The 26,717-nt window shown below is 39.0% G+C and overlaps 1 protein-coding gene across 2 annotated transcripts; it reads right to left on the reverse strand.

The window, feature by feature from the left end:
* Nucleotides 1–623: 623 nt before the first annotated feature.
* On the reverse strand, nucleotides 624–26,717 carry LOC109095290 (WAS/WASL-interacting protein family member 2-like). 2 transcript variants are annotated; one of them, XM_042762175.1, is made up of 7 exons: nucleotides 26,285–26,717; nucleotides 14,641–14,862; nucleotides 11,525–11,582; nucleotides 10,896–10,929; nucleotides 9,984–10,561; nucleotides 8,159–8,293; nucleotides 624–7,833 (listed from the first exon to the last, which is right to left on the reverse strand). In XM_042762175.1, exons 2-7 carry the CDS (start codon nucleotides 14,772–14,774, stop codon nucleotides 7,258–7,260), a joined length of 1,515 nt encoding a protein of 504 aa, XP_042618109.1. In that variant the 5' UTR covers nucleotides 14,775–14,862; nucleotides 26,285–26,717; the 3' UTR covers nucleotides 624–7,257. The 2 variants fall into 2 exon arrangements, with proteins under 2 accessions (XP_042618109.1, XP_042618108.1); XM_042762174.1 differs by having other exon boundaries at nucleotides 10,842–10,929.

Below are 26,717 nucleotides of genomic sequence, written 5' to 3' on the forward strand. Positions count from 1 at the left end.
ACATTTGTTGCTCACTTAAGAGTTTAGAGACAGTCGACCTAAACTGTTTTTTTTTTACAATCTTAATAAAAGATCAGATGAAGAATAGAAAAAAAAAATGTTGGAATGGAATAATGAATGACCAAGTACAGGAAAAGTGCAGAAATAGTTAGAAGTTGTTAAAGCAAAAAGCCATGGAAGGTTAGAAAAGATAGATGTGACATCTATTTCAACAAAATGGAGGAAACTTGGCATAAACGTTTTTTTTTTTTTTTTGTCTGTTTTACCAAATTAGGCAACTGGAATCAAAGGGCTATCAAAGACTTAACCTTGAATCTTTGGCTGAAATTAACCAGACATCATCAATCTCTTAAGCATTTCACAGATATGACCTAATTGGCTTGAGAATGGCCTGAATCTGACCATCTACACTTAGGGCAAATATCAGCAACTTTAATTTCCAGTAAACCCACAGCTATGAAGTAGTTCCAGGTATATCGACCACATCACAGTGCAGTATCAATTTGCCAAACTATTTAAGTTATTTCAAAGGTCCTTATGGCCTACAACAGCAGATGGAAATCCACAGACACTGACCAAGGAAACAAATATGACAAACAAAAGGATAAAAATGACAATTTCCATGTTTTTACATTACCTTTTATTGCCTATAGAAAACATGCTTTTTTCTGTGCACGCACCCGCATATAGACACGCCCTCAGATGGAAAATGCTTCAGTTACTTATGTAAACTCTGTTCCCTGAGATAACGGAATGAGCTTTGCATTAACATGCTTTGGGGAAGATCCTGTTTACTCTGATACTGAAGCCTGATTTATCACATTCGTGTAGCTGCAAGATTGTGTTGGTGTCTGGACCAAGCCCAGGAGGAGGACACTGTAAGCCTACTGAGGTGTAAGCCAAGGCTATAGCATCCATTATCCAGTGAGATCTGCTCCATGACTGGCAACCCTTTAGAGTGGCCTCCGAAGCATACAAAGAGCTGCTCTGAGTGCCGAAACGAGCCAGAGTGCTCAACATACACTATAAGGACCCAAACTAGGCAGAGTGGATTAGGACCCTGCTCACCTTCTTAATTGGGGACCGCTAGAAGGGTGATGACTTGTCCTCTAAATGGAGTGGAGAGCACTTTTGGCATGTAGACTTGTCTTGGCTTGAGGATGACTCTACAGTCGTTAGGCCCAAACTCAAGACATGAAGCACTTACTGACAGTGCTTGCATGTCACCCACTCACTTGATTGATGCTAAAGCCAAAAAAAGGGCGGTCTTAAGTGACAGGGGCCTCAAGTCGCCTGACTGGAGTAGCTCAAAGGGAGGGCCCCATAGGGGCCTGAGGACTATAGATAAGTCCCAAGTTGGAATAGCATGAGGGCGAGGCAGATTCAATCTCCGAGCCCCCCTCAGAAACTCCCCTCAGAGACCACGTCGTTTATGCTGATTGGCCAGCCAAGAGAGAATGATTTGCCGTGATAGCTTCCACATATACTCTGAGCATGGGAGGGGTGCACCCCTTGTCCAACAGATCTTGTAGAAAAGTTAACATGTAGGACAAGTCACTGGAGGATGACTAGAGCCATCTTGTAGATGGAGCTCTAGCCTCCAAAATGGTATTAGCTACACTCGCGGAGAGCTTCAAAGACTCCTGTCCAGGGGCTGAATCAACTTGGGGAATCACGTCTGATTCCTATAGAGTGGGACTTTACTGACTTTACTGACCTGTCTGATGACCTGAGGAAGCAGGGCAACCAGGAGGAAGGAATACGGGCGAGCACTGGGCCAATTGTGGGCCAGGGCATCTTGCTGCTTTGAAAAAAAAATTGGCAGTGAAAGTTGTCTTCTGAGGCAAAGAGGTCCAGCTCTGCCCTCCCAAAGATAGACCAGATAATTTGCACCATTTGGTGATGTTGTCTCCATTCTCGTCGAGCTACAATGCCCCTGGACAGCATGTCTGCTCCCTGGTTTAGTCTGCCCGGCACATGAACTGCTCTCAGCAGGAGGAGTTTGCCCATAAAAGGAGGCATCAAGCCAACCTGTAGAGGGAACATGACCTGAGACCACCGTGGCAATTTATAAAGGCTACCGCCATCATGTTGTCCGAACGGACCAGGATGTGGTGCCCCTTTAAGGCCGACAGGAAGGGTTTAGGGCTAGAAAAACTGCCATTGTCTCGATGCAGTTGATGTGTAAGCATTGCCCCAGGTTTGACCAAGAGTTGAACGTTGGTCTGCCCTTGTACAGAGCTCCCCAACCTGAGTTGGAGGCATATGTTGTGACCATCTTCCTCCTGGAGGTCACTTCCAACAGGACGCCTGATTGAAACAGGCGAGGACTTTTCCAAGAGGCCACAGCTCTGATGTAGCAGTGGGTTACCCTGAGATGAAAACATCCCAGAAACCAAGCATGGGGAGGGACATGGGCTTTGAGCCAATACTGGAGGGGCTGCATGTGAAGCAGGTCCAGAGGAATCACAGAGGAATGGCCGACATGTGGTTGGATGGCAAGTGGTCAGAATTTTTCGAGTGGCAGTTCGCAGGATCCCCTTCATGGAAAAAGGCGATCCTCAAGCAGAAAAGGGCGAGACTCATGTTCTCGCAGTGAGAACATTCTACCTCGGTGAGAGCAACCTCTGCGTGCTCAGACAATATGCTCTTTTAAAAGCCAGATGGCCGCAGGTGAAGGCATCAAGCTTCTTCCGCTGCCAGTGGCTTCTTCTCACAGTGGTGAGCAGGAGGCTGAGCTTCTTTCTTCTCTTTGGCTTCTTGCTTGCAGAGCCAGTGAGGAGATGAACAATTAAGGAGAAAATTTTGACAAAATGGCACTCAGATATGACTTATATAGCAATTGGCTATACCCCTTTTGGTAGGTTGAAGCACCATTGGTTCGTGCAACAGGAGTTACCCCATAGCGTGTTAATGCTGCTGTAAAAATTACATTATGGAATCAGCAACGGAGGCTCGGGCTGAGAATGCATAAGAAATTTCACACACAAGAGCATTTAAGGACAGAAACGGCATATCAGGAAATAATTTCTCAATGTATTTGTAAATATCTGGCATAATTTTTATGGTTTAATGTTAATAAGAACAGCACTTGATCCTTATGGGGCTCTGGGAGTACCTAAGACAAAAAAGTGTGGAAACGCTGCATGAAAAATTTCCCCTCTCCACATTTTGAAATGGCAGTACAATACATGTTGTGTTACATATGAGAACCTAATGTACCATTTCCACAAAAATATTCAATGTGGAATAATTCAAAGAGGGTGAATACTTTTTGAATTCACTGTACAATGCTGACATGGTAAAGACTCCTATGTGTTGTACTCTCACTAGGTTGCTACAACATGCAGACCCTTTCTTCAGTGTTGCTGGAGATCTAAAACATGGGTGACATCTTGACTTAGCAGAGCTTTTCATACATGCTGGATTCGCCTAGACAACAAACTGGTCTGCAACTGCAGCCTCAAGGTTAACTTGTTACTATGGAAACAAGTCAGCCAATAAAAAAACAGCAGACGGTTGCTATGTTGACTGCACCCTTTTTTGTTTTAAGGATGACCTATTTTTTTTCAGAGCAAGTCAGTTGCAAGCTTGTGACACTCTCACAGATAAACACATGCAGGGACACAGTAAGAGAGGTAGGAAAACAGGTTACACTTTTACAAACACAAGTTCATATGTTCTAGTGGAGGATTTGAATGAAATAAAAAAATCCTATGACCTCCTCCATCTGTTTGTAATGTAATCTTACTGTGAAATGCAATGAGATTTTGTCTCAATGGAGGGGAATTCTTAAATACCATACCATGACAGTGAGGCAGTTGTCATAGGAACAGCATGTACCACAGTGAAAGGCTGATGTGACTGCAGCTTCAATGGCTAATTAGGGTAAACAAAGAACTCTAATGCAATCCCTCATCTACCTGAGTGTATAAACTAATCAAAACTGGTTTAATCAGAGACTAATCACATCCAGATTTAAAATGAGAAATGTCCTCTGGAATATTTGCTGAACCTTTTGCATTGATGCCTACAGACATCACAAAATGCAAATCGAATGCAGGCACACATCTGTTTCTTTTTTAAGTAAGCCAGAGAAGCAAGACTTTTGCCTATGTCAGATCTCATGTCTTTGTTGCTGTTAAAATCCATAGTTCTTTTTAAATATCCTTATTAATACTGAACTAAGAAATATTTCATTCAGGTTTAGTTCCTCTTTTGCCATTCATATGTCCCCAGAGACATAAATATTTACTGTAAACAAATCTGCAAGTTTTTACAGATAACAGAAAAACTATATTTTTACATCTATTTATTTTAATTTTTCTTAACATGCAAAACACCAGAAATCGAATTAAAATGAGATTGTAATGCTTCTCAATATGAGTGATCATAGCAGATCACAAGGTTAACTTAACTGTAGTAGTTGCAAATAAATATAGCAAGTTCCACCCTTTCTGATTTTTAATGGGATTGTCTGTGACAAATGTTTTCAGATGAGTATGAAAAACCGTAGAGAAACATCCATTACTAAAATCTTGTGCATGGTGTTTGTTGTTACTCTGACAACCAATGTGGATGCACACTTGTAAGTATCATGTTACTGTAGTTAGCACTAAAAATGTGTTTACCAAAAAATTAATTGTTTCCGTTAAGTGTCCACCACAATCTAATTAGAATACATAAGTATTTCAAACTATAATTTATATGAATTCATACAATCTCATTCATATGTTTTCATAAGATCTGCTTAAATCCCATTTATAGTTAGGTTTAGAGACAGGTTTGGGGTGAATCTTCATGCTTACTTTTTCAAAAGTATACGTTTTCATACAATTCACATTATACAAATTCATACATAATCAGCACCATGTAAAATTGTTAAATTATTCCGTGAGATCAGACTGTCTGAGCACGTCTCTTTAGAAAATTAATAGATGGCTTATTGCGAGAAAACACTATGTAAATGCTATATGCTTTGTGTTTTTTGAAGTGCTACTTTATTTAAAAAAGTATAAACTTGACCCGACATTTTATGAATAGTCATTTTGATATAAAAACATTACAATATTTTGCACATTAGTACTTAATTACAGAGCTTTAATACACACCACCCTGTTGTTTGATAAGCAAACGCACAACATTAGCTGCCACACTAAACTCAACTGGTCTTTGAGATACACAGTATAGCTAAAATGATGTGGACAACAAAAAATCCCAAAGCACATAATCATAACTCACAGAGATACTGCTGAGATAATTTTTCACCAGAGAAAAATCATTCCAAAAGGACAACTGGAAAGAAACACATACTTTCAGGAACACCAAGAGCAAATCAACCCCCCCCCCACCCCCACACTTTTATGCATATTCTTTTGTAATTCTTCTTGTATTATATTTACAACATTGCACCAACGTTTGATAGCAACGAGGGCTTAGACAAGCGGTTTGATTATATTTGGTTGACCTGAGCCCCTTTATGTACGCTCCGGTCATTTGGGATAATTTAATCCAGATCACATTAGAATCCGATTCAAAGACATCAAGAGACAGCGGCTAAAGTCCACATATCATAGATAGTTTGACATTGTCCACTGGTGAAGCTTGTCATTATCTGGCCATAAACTGCCAACTCCCATAGACTTACAGGGCGACATACACTCATTTTAAATCGCTTAGTCATTGTACCTTTTTAAATCTCCCATTATTTCCATAAAACATAGTTGCAATTTTCGCAACAATCTAATGTATGTGATTCCATTCAATCTGATCTGGACATACAGTACATGGACATCCTGACTGTTTCTGAAATGATGGGGGAAAGGGATTGTCTATGATACATTTCTTCTGACCAATTGTGTTATATTCCTAACTTTCCAGTTTTTCATTTAGAGAGTCCTCCTCGAGTCCTCATTGGTCTCCCCAGTCCTGAAGCAATTCACTTTGTGCTCTTTCTCAGATGAAGAAAAAGGCATATAAATCAAACAATCCACCAACAACAGCAAGAAATAAACCATTCTCTGATACCACAGGACAGTGCTAGTTTCATTTTTCTTTCTTTTCTTTTTTTTTATCCCTTTACAAGGGTATTTTTTTTCTTGAAAGCATGCATCTTTTTAATCAGGCAAAGTGCATAAACAGTATTGACAAAGAAAAACACTTACTTTACCGCATTGAAGTGCTGTGGTGACTTATGTGACAGTTTGAATTGATGTATGACCAAAACAAGAAAATAACATGAAAAGACATTGGGGGTCTCTTGTGAGATATGTCATAACATTTTGTGTGCAATTATTTTATATTTTTGTTCACTGTCCCTGAGCTTTTTCTTATTCTCTCAATGATCTTGCTTTATTGACAATTGCAATTTACAATCTATTAATTTTAACAGATTTTAAATCTACTATTCAATTTCATAAGGGCACTGTCTCAGACAGATGACATGCTAAGCATGAGATATTTGTGCTTAAGAAAATACTTTCTTGGCATACAGGATCTGTTTGGCTAATTGAATTAGAATCTTTATTGTAGTTCTAAAATTATTATTATTATTTTACATAAATAGAGGCTGTGACATTACAAAAATAGGGCCATGTGTTTCCTAAAGCTTTTCGGTAATAGATAGTGTTTTGCCATTTTAAAATAGGACTCTTCTATGAACAGATTAAATAAAGGATTTTTGTCGATATAAGATATTTTGCTTTGCAATAACTTTTGATGGTACTTTGCCATCTAACCAAATTGTTTTTGTTTTTTTCTTCTCAGAGGGCCACGGGAACACAATTAAACTGTGCTTCTTATCAAGTTACTTTTTTTATTTATAGACTTGTGCTCTATTTTTTTCTACTTTGGAATTTTCTAGGCATCAAATACAAGTTTGACCCTCAATTCCGATGGTCACTTTGTCCTTAACTACAGCATGTAATGACAAAAAAATAAGAATTTTCTCTACAGGAATGCTACTGTCGGTTATGATATGTTGTGTCCGTTGTGATATGTCGTGGCTGGTGACTATTTCTTCATCGTGATGGAGGCGTGAGACTAATCGAAATCATTTTGTTTGTATTTTCACGTAAGCATTTCTTGTCGTTTTGTGCTGCAAGAATACTGACCTTTAACTAGACTTACAAAACTCAATTAATGCTCAACTAATACTTGAAACCCATGTAAAATATTCCATTGGGTTACAACACGCATACGTCTCCCTATTCAAGATTCAAGCCCCAGAGAGGAACGTTCCCTTCCCCAGAGCACCCCCTACAGACCAGTGACATACATCTCCATGCCATCATTAAAAGTAAAGATGGTGGTTGTGCTGGAGGTGGCCGAGCCCTGTTTTAGGTCAGGTATGCTCTCGTACAAGCTCTCCCCGGGAATCAGCATTGTTTTGGCTGGGAGATTCTGCAGTTTGGGGGTCTGCTGGGGGGGTGGAGGGGGTGGAGGGTGGGGTGGAGGGGGTGGCGGTGGTTGTTGCAAAGGTTGCTGGGGCCGCTTCCGCTTGGGCCGCAAGGTGGCACTGGCATTGGGTGGAGGCCTGTCGCGTCTCCAGCCTCCCCCACCCTCCATGGTCTCATAAGCCAGTTCTGTTTCCTCAGTGCTGATGGCTTCATAGCAGTGGTCCTCCATGGAGCCGGGTGGAGCTCTTGTGCCTTTGCCCTCCTGCGGGGCCCACGTTTGGGGTTTGACTACCACGCTGAAACCCCCGTCACGCTCACCGCGGTCACCTCGAGCCAAGGTCCTAAAGCCGCTGATGTCTCTCGCGGCGGTGGGTGAGCCAGGCATGCCTCGCTTCTTTTTGCCTGGTTTGCAAACTTTCGAATACATCTCTGTGATCTACATGATAATAGAGAGACCAAACATCTGAAACATATTCATGAGTGGAAAATCTGTGTATATATCTTTTACTCCAAAAGTTTGTTTTTCCAGTTTCCGCTGTCTAATAGGCAACAAAAACAATCCAGCCTTTTAAGAATACACATTTTGGGTTTACAGCTGTTTCTGGTTAACCCTGAAATAGTGTTTAGGGGTAAGGAAGTATTCTGGGATCATTCACAGACAATGTTTCAAGAACGTATAATGCCAACAAGACATTGTGACTGCATAGAATGAGAAATGGAGGATATGTCTCAGGACTGTGGAAAACTTAGTGCACACTCACCCCTGCTGCAGATGCTGCCATATTCTCTCCAGCATGAGAGCTCAGAATACCCATCTGCTTGTGCTGGAAGATGATGTCATCTTCTTCCGGAGGTTTCCATATGTACTGTTCTCCATTTCCCATAAACACTGCCTCCTGATTTATTAAAAACAATTGACTAGAATAAATATTATATTACAGTGTAAGGGGCCATCTTAAACAATATACACTGGAGAATAGAGCTGAGTAGAACAGTATCATGAAACAGCATCAACAATGCCCTCCAAGGACAGTTCATGGGTTTAAAGCAGTAGTTTTAAAAGAATGGTTTACCCATAAAATGAATTCTGTCATCATTTACTCACCCTCGTGTTTATTCAAATCAGTACGTCTTTATTTCTTCTGTGGAAGACTAAAGGAGCTTTCAAAGGGGAGCTTCAAAAGGTGCAAAAGCAGCATGAAAATACCATAAAATTGTCCATACAACCTGTGTGCAATATTAAGTCTTCTTAATGTCTTTGTGTGAGAAACAGATTGAATTTTAAGTCATTAGTCACTCATAATAGTCACCTCCAGTGAGCTAAGCTCAAGAAGTGGATGAGTCCAATTTGTGAACGAAGCATTCAGGTTTTATGGTTTTCTGAACCAAATCAAGAGATTCACTCATTTACTTCCCTTATACTACAAAAGAGATGCCAAATTTTTATCTTTGATGATAGCTTGACAGAATGTTAGATAGAATAACAAAACATTAGATCAGACTCTTCTCCATGAAAATAAGCCTATGTAGAATAATCAGGCTATGGTCTGCCCTCATGTCTAACTATCTTCTGCATCTAATGATATTGGGCTTAATGTGTTTCCTGTACTCGGGCTGTAAGGGAACAGATTGATGCTTGCTGTGCATGTTCTCCTCATTGTTATTCAGGAGAAACGGAAGGTGGGCAATGGGGTGTGTCACATTGCCATTTTTAAGACAGGGATTAGCATGTTGTTGTAGGTTCTTTTGTTCACCATAGCAATTTCCTTTGTCTCCCATTAGCACTGGCCCATTTTCTGGGTCTGGCTGTTTGCCTGGATTTCGGTGATTGAGAGGTTTCACTCTGCATTTCCGCTGGTTGCATCATCCTCATAGTAAAGTAGCTGTGAGTGTGCAACACCCCGAATGCTGTGGACGGACCACTAAACGCTCATTGATTTGGACAGTGTTCTCACAGAGAAAATAATGAAGTATACTTGCGGTGTACTTAATTGCAGACCCACTTTAGTTGCAAGTCTACACTAGCACTGAGGCACACAAAAATAGGGGACGCCATTCCCAGCATGCTTCTATTTATAATATGTTCCATTTTAAGATACAATTTAAAACACAATTGGAAATTACAGTGAGTCAAAGGCTTTTAGTAGCTATGAAACAACAAACAGTTTCCATCAGAAACAATGCTCTCATGTACTACAGTAGTGCTTTTTACATTTTTAGCCTCGACTAAATCCTTGTGCTTGCAGTGCTAAATTACTTACTGAATATGTGTGTAGAAGTGCGCCATTCAGAATAGGATACAGAAATGTATCCAATTTGAATTTCAATGTAAGGAAGTCAAATTAAAATGAAAATAAATTCATATTTTGGTCATTTTTAAACAGATAAATTTGTGTAACAATAAACTTTGAATGTTTAAATCTTGTTTGAAGGTTTTGAAAAAACATTTATAAAGCTTTATAGGTCTTACAGAATATAGATAGATAGACAGACAGCCAGACAGACAGACAGATAGATAGATAGATAGATAGATAGATAGATAGATAGATAGATAGATAGATAGATAGATAGATAGATAGAAAATACCTTAGGGAAAGACGGAAGATTGAAGGTGTCCATGTTTTTCCGTGGAATTTTCTGACTGTGTGGGTGCGTTGGAGGCGGGGCTGGGTGAGTGGGCGGAGCATTCCGTATTTCCCCACTGCTGTGTCGTTGTTGTTGTCCGAGCCCCTCCTCGGTCTCGGTCCCATTGTCCCTCTTCTGTGCTGCTTTGTCCACTCTCCGGACCTTTCTGATGCAGGCGTACTCCACTGTTTCCTGTGGTTGAGGGGGCGTGTTTACCACTTGGGGGAGGGTCTCCGACTCCGGAATCCCACCTTCCAAGCAGTCCCCGTCAGGATCAGGTGGAGCAGGGGTATTAGCAGGGACCGCCGGTGGGGCAGGTGTGTCCGTCTCTCCAGCTCGACCTCCGACGCCATAGCGCGCATCCTCAGAACCGCGGGTGGGAGAAGAGCGGCGGCCCACCTCAGCGTACGTGTGTTCCCCGTCCTCACCAGAAGGGATCTGAGGCAGCTGGCGGCCCTGAGAACGCAGGTCGGAGTTTGAGCGACGGCTAGGAAGTAAGAGCAGATCCATGCTGGCGGGACGGTTCTTCTTAGAAGATTCTACAGAGAGCAGCATGATATTAACTGAAGAGCTTAACATCTGAGAAGCAAAACCATGTTTTTTCAAAGACACAAAAAGATTTGCTCGAAACTGCAGAGGCAAAGGGCAGCAGACACATGCCAATCACTATAGAGTAAAAGTCATTACATCTACTAATAGCCCCTATGGAAACTCTTGGAACATAGCTAGTACCATGCTCAGACCTTCCCCCGAACTGCAGGTATGTGTGAAGAACTAGAGACTATCAAGCTTTAAGAGATGTGATTGTACAGTACATACTCTTGCCATTGCAGTTGAGTCTGTTCATCTCATGAAGCTTGGTGTCTGACTTACTGATGGAGGTCAGCTTGGACTGTCGCAGTATACTCTGAAAACAGATGCACAGATAAACTGCTTAAATTGTATTCAAAAAAATAATAAAACAGTATAACCAGTACAGCAACAACAACAAAAATCAGTGGACCAAATCCTTTTGTTTTAGATTCAAAGCTTAAGTGATCCATTCAAAGTTTAGGTAAGATCTATTTCCACTGAGCCTGTTAAGAAGATTAATTAAATTCAGAAGGAGTCTTCAATTTGTTACTTGAAAACTAGTGTGAGGGAAGAATTTAAATCCTGAAACAAAACCATGAACTGCTTGAACTGACATGGAACTAAGCCCAGACCTGGGTTCCTTACAAAAACAAGTTATATATATAGTGTGTGCGTGTGTGTGTGCGTGTGTGTGTGTGTGCGTGTGTGTGTGTGTGTGTGTGTGTGTGTGTGTGTGTGTGTGTGTGTGTGTGTGTGACTGTGTGTGTGTGTGTGTGTGTGTGTGTGTGACTGTGTGTATACTAATTGATAACTTGGTGGATAAGGATATGTTTGATAAATGGCTGTACAAGTTGTGTGCAATTATTAGTGAATGACACCCAATGAGAAAAAAAAATATAGCAGGAGAGAAGAGACTTAGAAATGCTCACCATGTCCATGAGCCTGTGCTTCCTCTCCTCTCCAGGGCCATTGTGTGTCTTTCCCTTCCTGCAAGACACAGTCGCCAAGATGTAAATCATGCTGTTCCAAATCCAAAATTTTAGAATGTCAGGTTCAAACTGCAAATGCTCTGTTTATCCACTGATTTATGGAGACCGAATGTGCTGACTCATTTGAGCCCCTGATTCAATTTACTTTAGTAGCTCCAACTGTTTATCTTGTGCAGAAAGAAAATGCACATTTCAATTCAGTTAGGCCAGTTGTTTTTATAAACTTTGACTGAAGTCATTTGATCAGAAGTAACTGTGCAAGTGCTTTCAAGTTTCACTATCCTCGAAATGAGCCCAGATTGGCATTTGAAACAACAGAAGGCTTTCACTGGATGATTAACAGGCCTCTGAGTAACTGCGGTGCAATGGTGTTCAGGCCAAAACTCAGCCACAAAGAAAATCAATCAAACAATCAATATAATACAATCGAAACATCACTAACATAGCTAAATGGATGCTGCAGATTATTTTCTTCATGAAAAGACAAGAAGCACACAGTCCTGTCTGTCATTGAATCTAAACTTTCCTCTCTCACACATACACAGGACCCTGATCCAGACCCATTGCCTGGAAACATCTGTTTATTCTTGAAAAAACCATGTCAGTCGTTCACTTCTGATTGCTTGCATTGCTTTGATAAGATTACAGGAATCTGAAATCTGAAATCTGCCTACCAGCAGAGCAAAATGGATACAAAGTAGATTTTGTAATGTACTAAAGCTATTACTGAGATTCCCATGAATCACTGATATTTGTTTTTAAGACATAACAGAATAAAAAAAACATTAGTATAATATCACACAAGAACATCTAACCTTCTCAAAAACCTTTTGAAATAAATATGTTGTATACAAGTACAGGTTCTTAAACCCATTAGTAAATAAACTATAATGAATATTTCAGATTTAATTAATGTGATGAATGATGTGGAGAATTGCTTCCCTTCAGTGGTCTGGAAAAGAATCACTGAATAAGTCTGAATCAGTCTGATTTGTCAGATAATCATTGCAGCAGGTTTTGTGAACTGTATCAACTTTATTATTTTTTTTATTTCTTTAAGAGTACGTCTTCAAATGTACATCAAAGTAAATGTAAATGTATTTTAGGTTTATCTTTGACTGTAGTGTTCAGTATTCATTTGCAAGCTATAAATAATATTTTGTCCAACAAGCTTGACCTAAAGAGGTGATGTTTATCAGAAGTATCTCAAAGAAAACTGAAAATACCTGCAACATCTTCTTTAATTTTCTCATTTACTTTTTCCCCGCAATGTCTTTCTCATCTGTATTTCCTTCAACCCTTGTTCTTGTATTTCTCACTTCTTTTCCTCCATCTCTCATTCCTCTAATACTTTTTCTTTGTCCTCCCACTACCAGATGCATTATGTGCTTTGATAAAATGAGACATTAGCATTCACACAGTGTGCTCTGTGCTATCATCAGTGGAACAAGAGAGACAGAGATGGAAAAGAAAAAAACAGCTACTTCCTGTTTAAACATCACTGCCATGTCAAAAGTACGTTCTCAACATTACACAGTGAGCATGAAAGAGGTGAGGGTGAACGTCAATGACATTTTTGAATAAGTTCTATTAAAGGCCTTAGTGAGTGATGGGTGAAGACAGATGATCTCTGGCTTTCATCCTGGAACTCACACACAGCAGCAGTGGGATATGTGGCTTCATATTACAAGAGCATTTTCTGTAATGTTGACGATATGAAAATTTACAGTACAAAGCACTGTTATACACAGACGTGGAACAAATTATTATTTTGTGTGCACGATTTACTTAAAATGAGGAAACGAATTAGTAAATCGTGTGCATGAATTACTTTTTTTCCCTTGCATATCATGTGAGGGGCTGCGTACGTAGGTTCTAGCATGGAATGAAAATACATAAAATATTGTCAATTGTATACAGAAGTTGAAGGCTGGTTTTAATTAGTGAAAAAACTGAGTGGTGCTTGCCTGTGCAAGGCTCAACGCCACTATGCTAGAGTGTTATGGGTCTTTTCCAGGGCGTTGCTATGCGTTTGCTATGGTGTTCTGAGTATTTTTTAGCACACTGCTGTGCAGTTGCTAGAGTGTTCTGAGAGAATGCTTACTAAAAGAGAACTGTTAGTTTGCATATTGAATTAAGATCAAAATATTGTTAAAATATATTTAATATTTTTTCTTGGGTATTATCCTCAATTTGAGTGCTATATGTGTATGTACACTACTGTTTTAATTTTTTTTTTTGTTTTTTTTTTGAGAAATTACATTTATTTTTCCAAATGAATGCTGTTTTTTTTTTTACTTTCTATTCATTAAAGAATCCTAAAAAACACAGTTTCCACAAAAAATACTAGGAACAAACCACAATGTTTTTTAAAACACTAATTATAATAAGAAATGTTACTTAAGGATCAAATAAGTATATTAGAATGGCTTCTGAAGGATGCCCCAAAGAAACAAAAAAATAAACAGATTTCTTAATATTACTGTGATTTTACTGTATTTTACAGTAAGCATAAGAGATTTCTTTCAAAAACATTCAAACAACTTACAGACCATACAGTTTTTCACAGTACTGTATGAAAGAGCTATATTATCAATATCAACTAGGGGCTTTTCTGAGTTTACCCGGGTGCTGCTGTATGGTTGCTATGGTGTTCTGAGTGGTTGTTAGCCTGTTGCTACTGTATGTGATTTCTTTGATGTTCTGGGTGGTTGCTAAGGCATTTCTAGACGATTGCTATTATGATTGGGGTTAATCCTTCAGGGTAAGTCTATGAAAGTCTTTCACCAATTTGCCTTTTTTTTGTTGGTTTGTTTGTTTGTTCTTGTGTGTGTACACCGGGAGAAATCATAAGCCTCTCATCAGTAGTAAGCTGCAAGATTTGAGGTATTATGTCTGCAGGATGAGTTAGCACTTTAGGTTTGGGGTTTGAACAAGCAAGCTGCCCAGAATATGAATCTAAACAAATAAAAACCAAAGAAACACCAACCAACCAAAGAGGGCAAGCAGTTAGAGCATTTTATATATGATCATATGTGTTTGTGTGTGCAACTCACCTCTGGCAGCCCACACATAGCACAACGATGAGGATGGTGACAACGAAGGCTGAGGCAGCGGCGATGGCCCCCAGCAGCAGTACTTTGCCGTAGGGATGAGCAGAGAAGTTCACCCCGTCCTGCATGGAGGCCATGTGGAAGTGCTAACATACACACTTTCACGCTCGCCCTCACACACGCACACACATATGCACACACACTCTCAAACAATGTCCACAATATCTGAAAGAGAAAAGGGAAGGTGCTAGAATCAGTTCCTTTGCTTTGTAAAACGAGTTTTTTTCACCCGTCTATGGGATAACAAAAATGAATCATACTCTTTCATTCCTCCCTGCAGCCCTTCTCTAGAGTGTGAATGAATGACAGACAGTGAATCCTCCACACTTTCTTGTTCTCTCTCTGTCTCACTCTTGTACTTGTACTTTTATTTTGTCTTTCTCCTTCTGTGTGTCTCCTGCAGGTCTCTCTCTCTTCTCTCCCACAGTGTGTCATTTTCTGCCCACTGACTGTCACTCAGCATTTGTGTAGAATCATTTGGCTCATACTGGGGGGCATTTTTCATTTTTCATGCAAAGATTCATGAGCATCAGGTACCTCACCTGTCTGTCGCCGCAAACAAAGTCACAGAAAATGCAGTTGCTGAAAGCCTGAGCTTTTACACTTCACTTTAAAGCCCCTTTCTAAACAGTTACAGTGCTTGGGGAAAAACCCACTATATTTTGCTCTAATGTACATGACAGTACACTCATGGTCTTGGCCCTCGCTCTGCCAATTGTTAAACAACATTGGTTTTAAAAACGCTTGATTTAGTAGAATAACATTAGATGACTAAAATAGTAGCAGGGTGCCCTCATAGTAAGCTCACACAGAAAGTGTCGTGGGGCCCGGGGGTCCAAGTGGTCAGCTACTGCTAAATGCGCCATGGGTCCCAGGGGCCAATGTGGTCAGCTTGTGCTGTATTTGCCAGAAGCCCAAGTGTTAAACTTCATTTGACAGTGTCAGGACACACAGCTTGAGGCTTTGGAGGCCCCTGGCAATCCAAGAGAGACACATAGAAACTAATGGCAACAATGTCCAACCTGCTACAGTGCATCCTAATGAGCCAAGTTTGAATTTGCACAGACGTGAATACAATCACACACTGGTGTATTGCAATACACTATTATGCATTACAATGAAATTGTGTATATGTTTTACATATTGCATAAACAAACTTACACATATATACACTATCTATGTTATATACTGAATATATAATTATATACTAAAACTAAAACCATAAAACAACACTGAAATAAAAATAATGTTAACTAAATAACATTAAATATTAACACTTGCAGCTTGCTTTATTTAGCTAGTTTGTCAGTTTCATTTTGTTTAACTTGATGTACTAAAATAACTAAAACAAATAAAATGAATAAAAACTATATTGACATTTCTTAAAAAAGTAATAAAAATGAAAACTTTCAAATTAAAATGGAAAATATAAAATAAAGTAATGGTATATATATATATATATATATATATATATATATATATATATATATATAGATAGATAGATAGATAGACAGACAGACAGTTCTAAAATTGTAAAATGTAATTTAAAGCAGACATAACACACAGAGTTTCTGCCAGTCTCATAGAGTACCTATAGAGTAGTATTGCATGATTCATATCTCCGAAGAATCTTAGTTTTATCAGATTTCTAAAAGACAGATAAAGCAGACAGATGTACCGCTTCTCACTGAAAACAGTCGAGCTCCTGGAGGCGTGCCGTGGGCAGAGCTAAAGAGTCACAAGTATATATATTAAGTATATAAATATATTAAGTAGAAATACATTAAGTATATGAGTATATATAGAGTCTACACACTTGATTGCATTTTTGCATACACTTCTCCAATTGTTGTCCATTAAATCAGAAATCTTCTGATGGGCTAGTGGCTCAGAATGGAGAGTGAGTCCTGAATCATTCAATCACCTTTTTGCATGCACAACCCAATCTTTATTTTTCAGTGTGAAGACTTGTACTGCTGGTGGCGGTACAAGGAATTCTATGGCTATTTCTGATTTACACCTTACAGGCATCATGCATGAGCTAAAGTGCGTGGATTTCATCAGATAAGGAATTAGCCTGTTTTTAATTATTTTGGCTCTTGGTTTAGTACTATCAAAGGGAAGTGAGTCATGATAAAAGCTAAAAATACCTCACAAGCACAAGCAAACAACAGCGTGTCGAAATACTAGGACAATGCTGGGGAAAACAAATGTCCTTTTTATTGTGTCTTGCTCTTTGTCCACCTGAAAAAAGGCCTTTTTACTATAATGCAGTTGTCAGAAGTGTAGTACGCATGCATACTTGTCCTGAGTTGCACCTGAATTCTTGTGACACCTTTTAAACTGTACACAGGTCTCTTGAGTATGCATCAGTGAAAGAACATGCCTGAAGATTAATCCATCATCCATCATGCACAGACTCCCTGTTTATACACAGAAAATAGAGTCTGTGTTTGTCAAAGGCTGCCAGCTAAAAGTAGGGAAAACTGCTGTGCTAGGCTAAGGCACACATCCAGACTCTCACATTCCAGATATTTAAGAATATTACGATAGGATCACCACTGGAGCCAAATAAAAACCTAAATTACTCACTATGACCAGAACAACCTAGTCATGATCTACACTTAATGCGATTTCCTATGAACTAATATATAAACCAACAACTAACCACGGTGGCAGTAAGTAACACCATTAGGACTGGAAGTTTACTTTTATCAACTTCAACTCAAATACATAATTTTATTTCAGTTAGTTGCAAAGGCAACATTTCTAATTTTTATGTAAGCTTTTTAAATTAGGTTTATAATTTTTACTTAATATTAATTTTTTATTTTAGAAAAGTATTTTTAACCATTTTGTCTTAATTATTAGTTTTACTTGACAGAAACACGCAGATACACTTTGTGTATGTGTGTGTGTGTGTGTGTGTGTGTGTGTAGGCCTTTATATCAAAACTATATAAATTATAAAAGGAAAAAGGAATATATACACTGTGGACAGCACAACAATGTAGTTTTTTTGGTACTAGCACCATATTTCCCAACAACTCTGTGTGTGTTTTGTGTTAATGAAGCTCTTGCTGTCTCTCACCTTCACTTTTTCAATCTTTCCATTCCAACTCTTGCGGTGCATCATGGTTTTAATGATCTGTTTTAACAGGATCTCCTCAGTGGGTGAGCAGGGACACACAGCATTAGGTGTTAGCAGCTTGGTTTCTGAACAGCTCGAGTCCTTTATGTGGTTCCTTTTTAATTCTCACGCATATTATAACCAACTAAAGGTGTGATCACATTTACCATACAGCAACTTAATTCAGTCTTTTTAACAGATCTTAATTAACAATAGGTATTCTGATTAAATACAGTTTTTCAAGCAACATATCTATTGTCAGTCTTTAATCATAGTACCCTATAATGATGTTCTACTCAAAATTTGTCCAGAGTGCCCATGGCATATTTCAAATCTCACTGATTTATTGCAAATGACATCTTAAATACCTTATGTCTTTAATGCCTAAACAAATTAAATGCAAAATGACTGAAAGCTTATCTTTCTCCAGATCCATTTGAGTTACTCAAAATAAACAGACAGTCAGGATACTGAAACACTGACTATAATAAAAGCCATTGTGATTTTAATTGGAGGTGATTCTAAATTTTGCTCTAAATTTAGGTTGAAGTGGTATGACAGAATTTGCTAGTGGCAGCCTAATGGCTTATGAACTGAGCTTTCTTGGTTTCTGGTTTCCCAATCACATGTGAGAGTACCTGATGAACTGCAGATTTACAAAAAGAAAAAGCATCTGAAATCATCTCCATAATGCCCATCAGCCCTAGAGCACTGTGTCCTAACTAGATCTGATGCAACCAATTTTGTCTGTCCACATTGAACATGAAACTGCTGTGCGGTGTGAGACAATCACAATCAATTTGAACATAATTCAGAGATTGCAGAATTGCTAGCCAATGTCCAACAGGGCTATTGTGTTTTCCAGACAGGCTACCAAAATGTATCACTCATTTAATAGGCCTAAATATTAGCACTGCATGTTTCAAAGTAAAAACGGGTGTTTTTATGTGAATGAATTTCTGAAGGGACTCGACTGTCTTCACAGAAATATTTTGAGGGCATTTTCATTTCATCTTACCTAATGCCTGATAAAGCGTATTCTATCGGCAAAGAATGAATTTGCATTTTTAGTAAGCGCATCTGCTATCTAAATGAATGGGGGAATCCTGCAATTTCCAAATCTGCACTATGAACTCAGCAAATAAGCAACAAAATCTGAAATGAACTACCACATGAATGTTGTTTCTCATGCTCAAATAGCGTTAAAAAAGCTTCTTTTTTTTAAGACTAGACCAGCCAATGTGCATGCACAGTTATAACGTTTCTAAGGGTACCTGAGCTTCTAACGGCCGTGCAGTGATGCAATGACTTTACCAATCAGCGATTGGCTCTTTCAAGAAGAATGCGGGACTATTCCGCCATATTGCGCGTTACAGTTTCTCCCATTCATAGGAGTGAATGGTCTTTGTATTTCTATAGTCTTTGGCATCTCTCTACTATGGCGAAACCAGAAAGAATATGCTGCAACATTTAATTGAATGCAAAAAAATACTTCTAGAACCAATTCGGACCAATGAGATGTCACAGTGGGCGGGGCTTCCCAACTTGATGCAGCAAAACTAGACACCAAACACTCATCAAAATATGCTGTCACAACATGTTTATAGCTAGGACAAAATTTTTGATTTTCATTGAAGTTTTTTTCATGATTTAGATGTCAATTATTTGCTAAATCACGACTAATATACAAAAACAGTACAATCCTTCATATTGCAAACATGTAGGCCTACTGTGTTGTCTTGTGTGTATCTGGAAAGAAAGGGGCGAAGACAATGCTGAAACCAAGTGCTCCATCAAGGATAGTTCTGTCATGAGCACAGATGGAGCTTGATGTAACTGTGTTTCACCCCACCGAATGGCCGAATCACATGTTAGTCCTATTGATTTGTGAAGTCATTCCCTATAATGATGTTTTTTATGCAGAGAACTAGGCAAACGTGAGCTGGGTGAATAATATTCTCCCAGTCACTGTCAATAGGTGCAGTTGCTGTTTAGTCCATATGAATATGTGACTAAACTAGACTGTTACATAACCCCAATCAAAGGTATTATAGATGCTGAATTTTCTGACATATTGACATATTCTGGATCTACAGAACATAAGCAGCATTTCAGTATGATTTATGGCTTACTATATTGAGTCTTTCCTTTAATAACGGCCATAAATTATAAAACCGTTATTATTTTCTAGTCTGAAACTAAGAGGGCATTATTATTGTGGTGTAATTGATACGTGTTGTCTCTTCCTATCTAAGTGGGTGGTTCTTGGCCAGAATAATCTGCAATGTGGACTGGACCTTATGTTGTTTATGAGGGTTCTTTTAGAAATCACACACACATATATATGCACACACATATGTGCTCTGTCAAAGTTCAAATTCAACTATCTCTCAAAAATAGCACAGTTAAACCCCCATCACACTTTTTGGACCGAGTTGAATTTGGCAAGTGTTAGGAGTTTGTGGCTAAATCTACATGTTGTCTTAGCTGGGCTAATTAAACAGTAAAGAGTAAGGAGTGTTTCCTGTGTAATTATACAGATACTGTTTGGGAAGAAGCAGAGCCTGTCTCTGATACTGAGTCCCTGTCTTTATTCTCAGACTGATTAATTTGCCTTTCTGAAAACCTACTCACTAGAGCAAGACAAAATCCTATTTAACTGGTAAAATCAGCTAATATTGCTCTATTATTTAGGATACCCAGGACGATCCCCTTAAAATTATTACCACTTCATATTTGATTAATGTGACCAAGCAAAACGAAAACATCCTGTTTGTTTTTATTTTGATTGTTTAATTTCAGCATACAATTTAAAATTAAACAAAAATTAAACAAACCCTCCAGACTTGAGAGCTACTGGTCTATTAGTGCAAGAAATGATTACGTACAACTTCATGACTACAGTGTAACTTAATTTAGCCAGTAAAAATGTCTAACATGTTTCTAAAAGGTGTTAAAAAATTCCAGATTAAGTTGAAGTACTAAAATTACTAAAACCTACAGTAAAATTAAAATGACAAATATAAAAATAAAATCTAATTCAAATTAAGTATTTATTAATTATAGTACATAATACTTAAAGTGCCTCTATTATACTATTTGAAAGGTTATTTCTCAATGACTCTCAAATGATTAGTTAGAAGAATCATCTTTCCAAACCCTTCCTTTTAGTAAGGCTGCTCTGATTGGTCAGATGACCCAGTCTGTTGTGATTGGTCTACTGTGTACAGCGCATGTCGGAAACGGAACGCACATCACCAGTACTGGAATAATATCAATAATACATCCTGTTATAATAATAATAGTGCTCCACTCTGTTCTAAAAAGAAAGATTTAGAGGGGAAAAAGTTGTTTTACACTTATGTAAGCAAACCAGACCCACAGCTCAGTAGTAAAAACCCAAACAATAATGATATATGCGTTAGCCGAACCGGAGTACTGATAAGTTTGTAAACCAAAGTATTGCTCCATCCTTTATCATGACTGCAAGTAATAAGAACGACAGACATTCTAAATTAGTTGACACATTTCTAGACAATAGCGGGCCCAGAACTGATTAGCAGAACTATAACGTGAGTTAGCCAGAGACCCACAGCTGCACTGACTGTATACACAACACAATATACAAAATGACAGATTTTGCACGCTCGACAGAACATCAAATCAACAATTATTAATCACACTTACAGGTTGTGATTCAGAGGAGCAAACTGATCTAAACAAACTGGGCACTGACCCATCTTTCAAGGACAACCGGTTTACGAATCCCGTGTTGAACTCACATAGATTGGGAAAGCAGTTATATGTGAAATGACAGGAACACAGCAAAAATTTGGGATTATACTGCTAGGGTATCATTGTAAATATGAATTTTAACCACTGATTCTTCACAGCCTCATCCTTTGGAAGTGAAAATTAACTGAATTCACTTTCACAGCGCAGAGCACAACATCTTCTTGACATTATGTTATCCACACAAACCAGCTACAGCATTTGAGGCGGGTTTAAGTTTTTGCGGGATGTCCACACTGAACGTTGGTGGGCATTGTGCAAATGTGTTAACATGTGACATGTAAACTTCACGAAAATGGGATTCTAATTACAAACAACTCGTTTCAGCAGTTCAGAGTCGACTGTTTCTTTTGAGAGACAATAACTGCATTTATGATGCACTTTCAGCTTTACAACTTTGCAGACTGTTTACATTGACATACAGCTGCATTACACACTGGTCAAAATCCATAACAGGGGCAGTTTAAAAATCACATTGATACTGTTAAGCCAATAATCATTTTCATGATATGGCAGACAACCATTGCATATACAATGTTGGATTGCGTCTCCATGCCAGGAAATTGGATCCAGTCACTTTACTAGAATATAAAGTCCAGTCTCTCTACCATCAGAAGATATCAGTTTTGTCTGCTATCCAAAGCCAGCCAGCAGAGTTTTGTAACTGTAGCAGGAACAACTTCTGTCGCGGATGTTCAAGTCGTCAGAAATCACCAACTCTCATTGAAAATGAATGGCTTCCTGCTGCTTTGTTGCTGTAAATCTCTGTATGTGTGAACAGCCCTGAAGTCTCCTCTGAGCAGCATGTTAGCATGAGGGATGTTAAATGATTTATTTGTGAGCAAGTTGTAAAACAGGGTGTCCTCTGTCACCTCATCTTGGGTTTGCAACAAACTCCTCAGTGCCACCTTTACATAACTGCTTTGTTCTAAGATTATAATCTGTTTTAGAACTAAGAATAATTGACTGTTGAAACTATTAGCTACAGCAGTATTGCTGCAACTATTTGCATCCTATAGGACTAACAGCTAATGCAACTAAAACTCACTTCAGAGAACAGCTGCACTGTGTGTTCATATTTACAGCTACAGTGTCTACTGGACTGCCTGTAGTTGTATTTGTATGTGTCTGTTACATGTTCTGTTATCTGTTCTGCACTGTGACTCCAGGGGTCACTGTATTTTGTTTCATTTCCTACCAAGGGGAAGATAAATAACAATAAACATTTGACTTAATTTTGCTTAGTAGAGAATAAAAAAATTATGAAAAATATCCTATTGAGGGCACCATATAAAATGATCAAACTTGAGGGTCAGCTCTTTTGACCTGGAGCAGTAAGCAACCATCTAAAGATGACCTAGCAACCACCCAGTACACCCTAACAATCATCCAGCAATCCAATAAAAACACATTAGTAACACCCTGGGAACCACCCACTTCATCTGTCATCTTGATAGTGAAGGAAAGTTTTGCACAAGCCAACATCACTCAGATTTTATTCAGAAAATGTAATGTAAATTCATCACTGTAAAAACGTAAACAAAACACCCATTAACTGTAGCTTAGAGCAACATACTGTAACTCTACTCATGAAATTTCCCTAAATGGGTTACAGGAAACGACTGTCTCGGCTCAATTACGTTGCTGGAGTGAATTCACTTGTTTATCTGACACTTTCCATGAATGGGTAAAAAATAAGGTCTGAAACTCTTTCTTTCGTTTTAAGCAAATGAATGGTGAAAGGATGTGTGTAACCTTGAGATTTATTTGTTATTTTCTACCCTGTTATAAAAAATACTGCCACTTAAATGTAGTTGAAAACCCTGATTGGTGTGATTTTGCTATTTTCTAGCAATAAACCAACATCAAATTTAAAAAAAAATTATAAAAAAAAAACTACTCTTCATCCATGCTTTAAAAATATAAATGGTTACCAAATTATATTATTTTTGGAAAGTGCCATCAGTGTTTTTTTAGCATTATTAATGTTATTATTTATATACTAAAAGCATTTATGATTCTTTTGTCATTTTAAAAACCTGTTCAGTTAATTAGAAAATAACAATGTGGACAAATGACTGGTGTCATGAAAAGTCTCTGGACTGTGAGAGAACCAAAACCCAATGACTCAAAATAACACATTTTAAGGTCACCAGAGATTCCTGGCCTCACAACCTTTGTTTGGAGGAGACAAGGACCTCTTGACCTCTCGCTAAGAAAATGATGAAATGTTTTGCTAGTAGCTGAATCATACTGGTTTGATCAAAAAGGGTCTCTTCCATAGGATATCACTGTAAAGCTAAGTCAGAAAACATTCACCCTTACAATCTGTAACTATAGGTTATTTAATTGGGGAGAAATAATTAGGATTTGGATTTGGCAGATATTGCATGTATAAAAACCCCACAGACAAAAATACACACATGCACACACACACACACACAACACTCAGGTTCAAGGACAGATATAGGCTGTATGTTTCCTCCTGTGAGGAGCTATGACCACTCATCTGCTCCACGATAAGGCTGAGAGAAGGAACTCCTCTACATTTCACAGTATCATCAGTAGAGCTTCAAGTTTAAAGGATGTCTGCCTGCGGGGCCTTATCACACCGTCACAGACCTACTGCAAATCTCTGATGGTTCTATCAAAATCTGAAGACTCTGTTCACTTAGTAGGCCACCCCAGGATAAACAGGAGGTTCAGGAAATTGAGTACAGCGGAAACACATTTCAGATGTGACAAAACAAAGTGTGTGATTCATGTAAGATGTTTCCAGAACAGAAGAACTGAACATAATGCTTTTCTAAAAGATTAAATTTGAAAGTTGAACTTATATATTATAACCTGTAATAATAGGGATTCCAACCAGTCCAGCTATTTTCTATTTTAAATCAAAAACAGTTCTTCACCCCTTCTGACTCCAGACGTACAGTACACTAATCACATGTGAGCCAGTGTGGGATTTCTCTTTCATTGATTGGACATGACAGAACATTCTGCTTGCATTCTCTGATGCCCATGGTTGGAGACATCGTATCTATTCCATTCTCCACCGATCAACAGGACACTTATATCAGTTTGGCCCAAGTGGTCTGATTCAATGGAGCCACTTTCAAAAACTCACATGCTTGACAAACTCAGAACCTTCATCTGTCTGTTGTATGACATGTACATTGTCAAGCCTTCCCTCTACGGTGTTGGTGATTTAATTCATTTCAGTGAAATTATTCTTCTGAATCTGATCACAAAAAGATTCATTCAGATAGCACCAAGTGCCTTGTGTTATGAGTGAGTCAATGAACCATTTAATTAGGAAAACACACACACATACACATTTACGACTGAAAGAAATCTTATTATCCTATGCTTTATTGGGCTATATTTTGCGTCTAAATATCTACTTAAATATTCCAGAAAGTGTTTGGAATCATTAAACGCGTTATCTGATAGAAAGTGACTCACATTATCTCATGAAATTATTCCAGTAGTTTCGATTCAAAGCAGCGAATCGTTTAGGAGGCGTGTTTGTTCAGTAAATTCGACCAATGATATTCTCTTTCACAAGCCACACTCGAATGCTATTGGCTAGTATTATAGTCAGTCAGGAAAGCACTAAGAAATTAAGTTAACAAAATTAGTCAATGGATTGCTGTAAGGGTAAACAAACAGATCGTTCACTTAAAATATTCACTTACGGACTGTACAGAAAAATTCAAAATCATTATGCTCTGTTTAGACTCTGTTTAGATTTTATCTGACATACGCGACATTAAACCAGTGCGCGTCGCCCTCAACTATTCAGTGCATTTATTGATTCGTCTCGTGCCCAAATTATACATCATATTGAAGTACTGCGCCTTTTCTGCAGACAGGAGCTCAGTCAGCTTTTACTGCGACGGTTTAATCAGACACACAACAGGTTAGCTGAATAAACAATATTTTGTTTCGACCTGGCCGGTATGAATTTTAAAACGTGAGCTGTTAGAACTGAAATAATACTGTATTTATCAAGTATACCAGTATGCAACACCATTGTTTTTCCAGCTCGCATATGGGATGTGTAGCGCGGATGCATGATATGTTATGGCCCGCAGCGGTCGACCTCTTATTCAGCACGAGTGAATCGTTGCTCCTGTGGGTATTGTCCCGCCAATCACCGATACACTCAGGAAATAATCTGGCAAAATCAAAGTGGAAATGCACGCGCAGTGCAGGCGCGTCCTTGAGGCCAGCTCCCACAGCAGACGGGAAGAGGTTTCCATCGAAATCCCTTTTAATTGAGGGGCAACAAATAAACGAGCGGCCATGTCGCTGTTCTCTTAATTGATTCCATAATTCACTGTATTAAATGTGATATCGAGCAGTGCTTGTTTCCGCTGAGTGAGAGAGTGTGCCACAACCTGCTTATAAATCGTTTAATTAAGCGTCGAATCACAAAGGGTAATGCGGCTACACTGAAGCTGTTGCACACGTGTCGTCTGACTTCAATGATGCGAGTCATTATCTCATACAAACCAGACGTGTATTACTCCAACATACAACAGCTTTAGATCCTGATATACATTATGATATGCGTTTAATAAAGGATTCCGTTGTGTGGTCAGCACGGAGGCAGAAGTGCATGGCAATGAGACTCGTATACAGATGCTGTTAAGATACTCACTCAGTTTAGGGATTCAGGGGGCGCGTCGCCGCGCAGCATCCACCTCGCTGCACTCTCTCGGCTGCTGCTGCTGAAACGTCTGGCTCCCTGTTCGAACCCCTCAATCATAATCAATAACCTGCGTTGAGCCTGGATTCGTATGTAAGGGGGGACATGTGTGCGGTATGGCATCTGGCGTCCTCAGCGCAACCTCTGACCATCCCCATTGTTCCTGTGCATGCCGCGTCGCTCACAAGGCGAAGGGTGCAAACACTCAGCTGGGTTATTCCAAGTCTAGGGTCGGCTATGATATCAAGAGCACGTCACGACTGCCTACGTTGAGCCTCAGAGCATCCTCAACCCTCAATCCTGTCTCGAGCATCGGCGACAGTACCATATGACAGCGCGGTGCCCACTCCATTTGCATCTGGAGCTCGCGTTTTGCGGCGCTGCG

This window comes from Cyprinus carpio, chromosome A8 (assembly GCF_018340385.1).
Source record: "Cyprinus carpio isolate SPL01 chromosome A8, ASM1834038v1, whole genome shotgun sequence".
Classification (NCBI taxonomy): domain Eukaryota; kingdom Metazoa; phylum Chordata; class Actinopteri; order Cypriniformes; family Cyprinidae; genus Cyprinus; species Cyprinus carpio.

What these genes read in the sequence shown, in the direction of transcription:
- LOC109095290 (XM_042762174.1), bottom strand. Translation starts at nt 14,774, where the DNA reads ATGGCCTCCATGCAGGACGGGGTGAACTTCTCTGCTCATCCCTACGGC. An exon ending in AGCACAGGCTCATGGACATG is followed by an intron (nt 10,930 to 11,524) that starts GTGAGCATTTCT and finishes ATCTGTTTTCAG; the next exon opens with AGTATACTGCGACAGTCCAA. An exon ending in ATCTTCCGTCTTTCCCTAAG is followed by an intron (nt 8,294 to 9,983) that starts GTATTTTCTATC and finishes TTAATAAATCAG; the next exon opens with GAGGCAGTGTTTATGGGAAA.